Source organism: Arachis stenosperma, chromosome 8 (assembly GCF_014773155.1).
Source record: "Arachis stenosperma cultivar V10309 chromosome 8, arast.V10309.gnm1.PFL2, whole genome shotgun sequence".
In the NCBI taxonomy this organism is placed as follows: domain Eukaryota; kingdom Viridiplantae; phylum Streptophyta; class Magnoliopsida; order Fabales; family Fabaceae; genus Arachis; species Arachis stenosperma.
Genome location: NC_080384.1, coordinates 11,605,695 through 11,615,963, shown reverse-complemented (window position 1 = coordinate 11,615,963; position 10,269 = coordinate 11,605,695). Strand labels below are relative to the sequence as shown.

Below are 10,269 nucleotides of genomic sequence, written 5' to 3'. Positions count from 1 at the left end.
TTAAATAGGGAGACAGTTCCGTTTAAGACTACTCTTAAACTTCTCCCAAGGTGAAAGAAGTTCCACATGCGAAAGTTGTAACTTCATCGCCATCTTTGATATAGTATCTGCCACCGTGTTTGCATCTCTCATAATCAAACGAAAGTCAACACGCCAATTCCAATACATGATATCTCTTATTTTGAGCACCAATGGATCACTAAACCCAAAACCATCTTGTGTAACAAGATTAAATGTTTCCACATAATCCGTCTCACAAATAACATCTCGTTGACCCACATCCCAAGCTAAGAGATATCCTCTCCAAATAGCAAACAATTCTCCTTGAAGAATACTATTACTCTCAATCATTCCCAAACAGCCCCCTTTGCCAGCTCCCATTACAATCTCTAATAACACAAGCAAAACCAACACTATCACCCGAACCAAAATAACTAGCATCACAATTAATCTTAAAAGTACCAATGGATGGGGGATTCCAAAAACCATTTAGAGTAGAGGGAAGGGACATACGTTGTAATTCAAAAATATTCCTTAGCTCCTTTTCTGAAGTTAATGCTAGACAAATCACTTTTTCCGGAGGCCAAGTTTCATGGGGATTAAAGATGTCATTATTCCTTACTCGCTATATCCACCAAAGTCCCAAAAAGAACTTGAACGGATGCTCTCTGCTATGATACAAGAACTAGTTCTTCAAATCTAAAGGATGACAAGAAATATCCAACCTATGCCAGACAAGCTGAGCTTTTGGACAATCTCGAATACAATGTAAAACCGATTCCTGGCTAGAAAGACATCTTGGACACCTATCCGATGACGACATCCCTCTTCTAAAGTGAAAACTTGCAGTAGAAAGAGCCTCCTTAAGACACAACCAAGCCAAAAACTTATGCTTTTCCGAAACAAGCTGACGCCAAAGCCAAAGCCAGTTCTCCCGTTCCTCCCAACCAAACAGCTGCTTACACAACCACAAGTAACCATTGCGTGAGTCATAGGCTTTGGCAGTAGACCCACTCCAATACCAACCCACTTCCGGACCTGCTTGTTCATCTGGATTGTAAGAGAGAATATTACCTTTCAGATTTTGAGGTAAAGGAGAATAAAGAGTATCCAAATACCACCTACCAACCGACCAAATATCCTGTATATGGAGATTCGAATAAGAAATGTGAACATAATCCATCTCATTAGATAACCGTCCTTCTCTCCTCCAGCTAGAAAACCAAAAATTCTGGTTCAAATCTCCAATACACCAAGCAAACCCATCCTTCAACACTTTCCAAGCCTTGCAAAGACACCTCCAAATGGAAGAGTCATTGTTCTTAGAATAACTAAAATAGTCATATAGAGATGATTGATATTTGGCATCCAACAATTGGACCCATAGCTTGTTTGGCTGCTGGAAAAAAGTCCAAACTAGCTTCCCAAGAAGAGCAATATTTACACAATAAGGATCTCTAATCCCCAAACCTCCATATTTTGTTGGAGTAACTAGTACCTTCCAACAACAAGATTCAATCCTCTTCCATCAACTTGTCATTTCCAAAGAAAATTCCTCATCATAGACTCCAATTTACTAATGATTCCTTTGGGAAAAATAGAGACCTGCATCTGGTACGTGGGAATAGCGGCGGCAACATAATTAACCAAGCAGAGTCTACCAGCCTGATTGAGTAAACTCCCTTTCTAGCTTGCTAGCCTACTCTGAATCTTATCCAGGACACCATTGAAAGCTGAACGAGTCACCCTAGAATGGCTAAGGGTAACTCCAAGATACTTGCCCAAGTCCTAGACAAATCTGATAGAGGTTACCCCAGTGAAAACCTCTTTCCTTATTGCAGAGACATTCTTGGAGCAAAGCGCTTTAAACTTCTCCACATTAATCTTCATCCCAGATGCTTTGCAAAAAGTCTCCAAAACCAACATCACATTTTGCACTTGTCTCTTTGTAGCTTTACAGAATAGAAGCAAGTCGTCTGCAAACATTAAGTGGGATATTCTTGGTCCCCCTCTAGAAATAGCAACCGGCTCCCACAAGCCCAAATCAACCTGATGACTAATAAATCATGCCAATCGCTCTATACACAACACAAAAAGATAGGGTGACATAGGGTCTCCTTGTCTAAGACCTCGGCTAGGAGTAAAGCCATTTAGACGACTCCCGTTCCAAAGAATAGATAAGAAAGAAGCAGTGACACAATTCATAATCAAATTAAGTGTAGAAATAGGAAAACGAAAGCTCTTAAGGGTATGAGCTAAAAACCTCCAGTCAACTCTGTCATAAGCTTTCTCTAGATCAATCTTAAAGGCCAGTGTACCTTTCTTTGATTTAGTCTTCTTCATAAAGTAGAGGACTTCTTGAGCAATAATGATGTTGTCAGGAGTTCCTTGTCCCAGAATAAATCCTCCTTGAAGCGGGCCAACAATCTCCGCAAGATGAAGACGAAGCCTATTAACAAGGACCTTCGTGATGATCTTGTAAACTACATTGCAGAGACTAATTAGCCTGAAATCTTTCATAGATACCGATGATTCAACCTTTGGAATGAGAACCAGTAAAGTCTCTAACATTCTCGGATCAAGAGTAACACCGGAGAATGCCTGCTTAACCATCTTCCGAACATCAAGACCAATGATCTCCCAATATTCTTTGAAGAAGAAAGCTTGAAACCCATCAGGACCCGGAGCTTTAAAAGAGTTCATGTGAAAAACAGCTGTTTTGACTTCCTCCATAGTAACTGGTGCCGTAAGATTATTGCAAGCTTCCTCATTCAGAGAAGGAAGAGGCACATCACCAAGGCAACCCAAATCAACATCATCCAAATGATAGAATAAGCTTTTATAGAAAGACTCTGCTTCTTGACTCAGAACCTTTGGATCAGTTTTCCATACTCCATCCTTGAGAAAAAGGCCATGAATCTTATTATGCTTCCTTCGCGCAAGAGTTTTAATATGAAAGAATCTTGTATTCCTATCCCCGAACCTTACCCACTGCTCTCTAGACTTTTGGAACCATAGGAGCTCTTCTTGTATTAGAGTATTATTATAATAATCAAGTAATTGTTGCTTTTTCTGACGCAAATAAATACTATCCACCACTTTCAAACGCTTTTGTAAGTAATTAATCTGCTGCTCTAATTCACATTCCTTAACAAAAATGTTACCAAATACCTTCGAGTTAAACTCTAGTGAATTCTTCTGTACTTCCGAAAGCTTGTCATGAATCCCTCTATTACTAGACCACCATGACTGGTTCACAATATCCCTGTACACAAGATGAGTAGCCCAAGCAGCAATAAATCGGAAAGGTTAATTCCCTTTAGGCTGAGGACGACCTTTACAACGCACCAGAATAGGGCAATGGTCAGACTAAAGCCTATTTAAAACTTCTGCATAAGCATCTGGAAAGATAGATAACCAACTATTATTTATACAGACTCGATCAAGCCTTTCTGCCACGTCAACATAATTTTTCACCCTCTTGTACCAAGAAAACTGCCTCCCAATAGTCTTCAGATCAAACAAATCACTATCCCCTAATGAAGTAGCAAACATGTCTGCTCTTTGATGAGAAAATTGACAGCCCTTAGATTCATGAGCAAATTTGACTTCATTAAAATCACCAAGAACAATCCAAAGTCCTTGAAAAACCATGGATTGTGCAACAAGATAATCCCAAAGGAAAAGCCTTTTATTAAATTGAGGACTGCCATAAATACCACTACACCTCCAAATTAAATTATCAAAGTGAACCTCCACAGTAACACCCTGATCAAAAGCATCAATGAACTTACAACAAACACCCTTCATAGAGGATAGAAACCAAATACCTCCCTTATGCCCCTCTGCTTCTACTATACCAACAGAGTGATACCCCAACCTTTCCTAAAATAATTTTAAATGCTAAAAAGGAGAGTGAGTTTCAACCATAATAAAGAAAACATGTCTAAATTTCCTAACAAGTTCCTTACAATGCACCCGGGCTAACTTATTAGAAGCACCCCTAATATTCCAAACAATCATATTTAAACTATCCATAAATAATAGGGACAGAATAAATAAGAACATAAATTTTAAACAGAATCACCAACCTCAATAGGTGGTTTGTCCTGCGGTACTGGCACACTCTGATCCTCAATAATTGCCACCTTCGGACCCCCCAACACTGCACCTGCCATGCTTCCATCTACTAAGGTTTCCTTCGTTGTGCCACCATTTTTATCAACTGGCGAGTTTTGCAAGGAGGAAGGCCGAGGACGCTTCCGTAGAGAAATTCCACGACGTGCAGGAGTTCTGCACGATGGAGATGGCGCAATTTCATGTTTTTCTCGCTTCCCCATCCTAATGCCAATTGATTTGCCTCCATCACCATGCATATTAGGCCTTGGAACCCTTCTCGAACTAAACTTGTGCTGCTTTCCATCTTGGTCCTTCAAACCTGATGACTGACCCATTGTGAATTTTTCCTTACGCAGTACTTGTTTCCAGCCTTCTCCATCATCCATGCATGCCTCATTAACATAACCATCAGGCACATGAGGAGCCAATGATTCCGTAACCACATCCTTCCCTTTAACAACTCATAATTTCTCACCCAAATTACGAGGACTCTCACCCAAATCACGAGCTTCTGATTCAGCCTCTTTTTAAATCTCATGATTGTTGTGTGGCACTAGTGTCGGGGCTTCATTATTTTTTTCCATCACCAAAGGAATTTCCATTTCCTTCCAAGGACTCCTTCTCCATGCACAACGATTTATCATGCTCATACCGTGCACAAGTAGCACAAATCAACTGTAAACTCTCGTACTCCACTTCATAAGTCACACCCTCCACTATAATATGTTTGATTACAGGTAACTCAAGATTAATTTGAACACAAGCTCGGGCATATTTTCCTCTTTCTGCAAGCTTAGTGGCCAAATCTACTTTTACCAGAATTCTTATTGCAGAAGCAATTTGCAGCATTGCTTGTTCCTGGTAGCACCAAATTGGAAGTCTCGAGACTCGAATCCATACCAGCGTTGATCCAAAGAATTTTTCGCATGGCCTACAATCCACATCCCATGGCTTTACTGCAACATAGTAACCGTCTATCAACCACGGGCCACCAAGAATGACTTTCTCACGATCCGCAGCAATATCAAATTTAACCAAAAAATATCCAAATCCCACATCCAGCAAATCAAACCCTCCTTTGATGCGCCATACTATCCGAAGCGTATGCATGAGAGCCGTGTAGCCATAATGTTTATCCAGCACATTGATCACGATGGCTTCCTTATAAGGTTCAGCTAGACAGCTCTTTGCCTCCTTGGTAAAACTGACACTTGGTGGACGAGAATCACCCTGCTTATCTGTCACCATCGCGATACCATCCCTAGATAAAGATCCTACTAATGCAAAGGCCTTAGACTTTTCTGCACCAATGACTTTATCTCTAAAAGAGGCCTTGGATGGCTTTTCTAACCCCTCTCGAGAAGAACCCTCCTTAACACCGGATACACACCCACCCACGCTCTCCTCCTTATCTCTTCTGATGACATGGCCATCTTTCTCACCGTGTTTCATCCTCAACCGCTCGCCCCCGCTCTCTCCTTCTCTCATTCTCCTTGAGTACGAAGTACGTACTCTTTCTCTGCTAGGGTTTTTTTTACCACAAGCAGTATTTCAATCAACTTAAAGGATAATGTTAGTTTGAACACATTAATTTATATTCTGCTCAATTCATTGAATTGAGTTTTAATTTTGAATAAGACTATAGGTTCTTTCTGAAACAAAACTCTATTTCATTCATGAATAAAGAACAATTGAACATTACATAAATTAACAAAACCATATGAAATAAAATATGACGAGTCTAAAATCAATGTACACAAAAATGAATCAGCGTCTTATTATTACTCCTTCAAGAATTCATCATAGTATTCTCAAAGTTTCCAGTTTACTTGGAAATGAACGTGTTAATTGTCCTCAGTTTAATAACTAAAAAATAAAAAATAGATCATAATTTTGGTCTCTGATATTTAGGATCAGAATCGAAATCGTCTCCAACGTAATTTTTTATTTAGAATAATCGTCCTTAACGTTTTATTTCGTATTAAAATCATTGTTTTTAATAATTTTTTTTAATTTTATTACTAAATTATCCCTATTCTAATAAAAAGATTATTAAAAAAAGAAAAGATGCAAGGAGGAGGGGAGAAAGGGAAAGGGGAAAGGACGCGAGGGAGGGGGAAGGGGAAGGGGAAGGGGGGACGGCGCCGGCAAAGTTTGGAGCCGCTGTCGCCGTCATCGTCGCGAGCCAGAGAGAGAGCTTCTGCTTTTATACCGCCGCTCTTTATCGCCGCGTTTTCGCCGCTACTTCTCGCCGCCTCGCCGCTGCACCTCCCCGCTTTTGCTTCTTGCTTCGGTCTCTGTTTTTGCTTTGGCCTTTACTTCTTGCTTTGGCTTCTACTTCTTGCTTCGGTCTCTGCTTTTTGTTTCTGCTTGAGCTTTTGCTTGAGTTTTTGTTTCTTCTTCTTCTGCTTCTGCTTTTTCTGCTTCTTCTACTTCTGGGTCTGCTTCTGCTTCTACTTCTAATCTAATTTTGATTTGTTATTTTGTGATTTTATCATTGTTGTGTGTTGATTTGGTTGTTGAATTTGATATTGTTATTTTTGGATTTGTATAATGTGTTATTGTTCGTGTTCTTGAATCTGATTATTAGTATTTGATAAGAGTAAGGGAGGTGGTGGTGGCAGAGTAAGGGAGGTGGTGGTGGTGGTGGTGGTAAAGGTGCTAGTGGTGGTGGAAGGTATTTTTGTCCGTAAAAAATTAAAAGGACGATTTTAATACGAAATAAAACGTTAAGGATGATTCTGAATAAAAATTACGTTGAGAACAGTTTCGATTCTGACCCTAAATATTAGGGATCAAAATAATACATATCCCTTAAATATACATACATTAAAAAATGATATTGACATTCTCAAATTTAATATTAATTATCACTCCTCTTTAGTCCAAGGAACAATCAATGAGCCCATCGAGTTATAGCTCAAATAGCATAATCTCCTTATTTTCACTTAAAAATCTCAAATTCAAATCTCACTCCTAATTTTAAAAAAAAATCAATGCTTTCCCTTCCTTTAGAAGGCATCAAGGAGGGGACGGGAAAAAGGTATTTGAGAGGGGATAAATAAATAGTTAGGTGTTTCGGATAGAAATGTTGCATGGTTAAGTATTTTTTAAAGGTTTTAAGTCTAAAAATATATATTAAATTATTAATTATTTTTTTTATGAAATAAATAAAATTTAAGATTTTAACATATTTGTGTAATATTTTTTAATGTAAAAAAATATTTTTTTATTAATAATAACTTTAAAATGCATAACCTTACACATGTTAATTAAATCATCTTCTTAAATTTTATATTACTCTTAATTGTATAGTATGTTATGTATAAAAATTAAAAAATATTATATATATATTACTTATATATAATGTTTTATATATTTTAAATATATATTTTATATTTTAATTTCAATTTGATAACTAATTTTTAATTTTAGACAGTAAAAATAATTTTTTTCTAAAAATTACTTGACTAACCAGTAATCAATTATACTGTCTCCAAAACATACGCATTGCCCCATAATTAATTTCAACAAAACAAACAAAAAACTATAAAAAGATAATCATAATTCATGGATGTTTTAAATGATAACAGAACTTTATAAAACTATAAAAACACCAAGAGTAAATTAATTATTAACTATAACAATCAAGTATGCAGATTATTGAAGTACCTGTTGTGATTGTAGGTGCAGGACCTGCTGGAATAGCAACCGCAGGGTGCCTCAACAAACTCAGAATCTCTAACATTGTTCTTGAAAGAGATGATTGCCCTGCTTCTCTTTGGAGGAAAAGAGCCTATAACCGTTTGAAACTACACTTAGGAAAAGACTTTTGTAGCCTTCCACATTATCCTTTTCCTTCTGACTTTCCCAAATTTGTCCCTAGGGTTGATTTCTTGCGCTACATTGACTCTTATATCACGTATTTCGGTATTGCCATCAACTACAACTGCTCTGTTGACTCTGCTTTCATTGACCAAAGCAGTAAAAAATGGAGGCTCCTTGTTACCAACAACACTTCTGGTGCCGACGAGATCTATGAGGCAGAGTTTCTGGTGGTTGCGAGTGGAGAGAATAGTGAAGAGTACATCCCAAACATTCAAGGGCTTGAGAGTTATCAAGGAGAGTCCATGCATTGTAGCAAGTATTTGAATGGGAGAGAAATGTACAAGAAGAATGTTTTGGTTTTCGGATGTGGCAATTCTGGCATGGAAATTGCTTATGATCTTTCAAATTGGGGTGCATATACCTCTATTGTTGTCAGAAGTCAGGTAAATTATTTTTCTGTCGATAGATATATAATTATTTATATGTTTGGTTCTCTAAAAAAGATAGTTTTATAATTCTTGCAAATTAGAGTGTTAATAAATTAACTCAAAATATACATGACTTAATTATGTAAATTCTTGTGCTTGCAATCAAATTGCATGCATTGCATCTATTCTAATATATGAACTCTATATAGTTCAAAATAACCAACAAAATTTAATAGTGGGTGTATGCTATTTATTCAGGTGCATTATTTTATTAAGGAAATGGTGTATGCGGGTATGTTGATGCTGAAACACTTCATGGTAGAGAAAGTGGACAAGATGATGGTTCTTATGAGCAAATTGAAGTATGAAAATATGTTTAAGTATGGTTTGATGAGGCCAAAGGAGGGATCCTTTTGCACTCAAAATAAAAGGTGGTACTACTCCTACTATTGATGTTGGTTGTGTAGAAAAGATTAAGAAGGGAAAAGTGAAGGTAATAAATACATATATACTTGTTTAATGCTAGATAATCAATTTTTTAACATCAGTTAATTTTTTAAAATTATTTTATTTATCTAAAATTTTAGACTTCAAATTATAAATATTTAATCTTAAATATTAAGTTATAATCTAAACATTAAAGTCGGTTAATGTTGTTTAAGTAAAAGTTAATTTTTTATACTTTTAATTAATTAATTATAATTTATAAATTGATTTGTTAATTAACAAAATTAGTTAACCTTGTCTTAAATTAAATTTAGGTTTATCCTGGTATTTCAAGTATCAAAGAAGGTAAGCTCGTTAAATTTGTTGATGGACAACATGCTTATTTTGATGCAATCATCTTTGCTACTGGATACAAAACCAATGTGCTGAAGTGGCTTAAGGTGCGTATATTTGTATTTTTATTTCAGAAACAATATAGTATTTCCTAAAGAAACAAATCTATTCAATGGATAGTCGGTATAGTAATCTCAAATTCAATTTTAAATTAACAAAATATTTTATAACAAAAAAAAATAAAATAAAATCAACTAGAATTTATCTTATTTAATATTTATTAATAATAAATTTTGACTTTTATTTTTTGTCTTTTAACATTATTGTTTAGATTAATGGATTTAATAAATATATTTGTGTAATTAATTGTATTACATTTTTTGCCGTTCAGGATTATAAGAATCTATTCAATGAGAATGGAATGCCAAAACCAAGTTACCCAAATCATTGGAAAGGAGAACATGGAATTTACAGTGCTGGATTTTCAAAAAGAGGATTAGAAGGCATCTCATTTGACGCGATGAAAATAGCAAATGATATCAACTTCATTTTGACTTCAAGGGTCAATCAAATTACATCTTAGTGCTATTTTATAGTGATACATGCAAGTTGATCGATTGATTGAAATAAGGTGAAAACTTAGATGCAGTCAACTTCATGTGAACTTGATAGCTGAGAGCAGTTAAATGATTTAATTGATTTGACTGAATTTTCATCTAACGATTCTTAGTTATTATTTTATCGATTTTTAGCAAATCGAAAGTGGTTCGATATCTAATGGTCTGGGAGCGAAACCTACTCCTCTTTGCGAGTACCAATTTTTCAAAGTGCATCAAAGACCTTTCGATCGGACAAAACCTTAAGAAAATCTGAAAACAAAAAATAAGATAGTGAAAATAAATTGACTGAATTTAAAATGATTTGCGTTGAAATTAAATAAAGCAATAAAATTCCTTCGATTAGATTAAAGGACTTTTAAAACTGAAATTAAAGTACTGAAACATAAAATTGAACAAGAAAAATAAATGTTGCTTGAAAGATAAATTTGCAAGGAAAGTAAAGTTTGCAGAAAATGAAAATAAAAAATAAAAACAAGTGGTAGGAACCCTACAAA

General features: G+C 35.9%; 1 protein-coding gene and 1 pseudogene across 1 annotated transcript; one reads left to right on the top strand and one right to left on the bottom strand.

Moving 5' to 3' along the window:
- LOC130945389 (uncharacterized) lies at positions 1–5,607 on the bottom strand (annotated as a pseudogene).
- A 579-nt stretch (positions 5,608–6,186) lies between these two features.
- Positions 6,187–9,738, top strand: LOC130945388 (probable indole-3-pyruvate monooxygenase YUCCA11). The gene is made up of 7 exons (XM_057874110.1): positions 6,187–6,412; positions 6,710–6,796; positions 7,807–8,390; positions 8,634–8,760; positions 8,843–8,868; positions 9,137–9,262; positions 9,547–9,738. Exons 1-7 carry the CDS (start codon positions 6,187–6,189, stop codon positions 9,736–9,738), a joined length of 1,368 nt encoding a protein of 455 aa, XP_057730093.1.
- Positions 9,739–10,269: the final 531 nt, after the last annotated feature.

Excerpts from the sequence above, each read along its gene's own strand:
- LOC130945388 (XM_057874110.1), top strand. The coding sequence starts at position 6,187 with ATGCAAGGAGGAGGGGAGAAAGGGAAAGGGGAAAGGACGCGAGGGAGG. Across the intron at positions 8,761-8,842 it reads TGAAAATATGTTTAAGTATG|AAAAGATTAAGAAGGGAAAA; the intron begins GTTTGATGAGGC and ends TTGGTTGTGTAG. Across the intron at positions 9,263-9,546 it reads ATGTGCTGAAGTGGCTTAAG|GATTATAAGAATCTATTCAA; the intron begins GTGCGTATATTT and ends TTTGCCGTTCAG.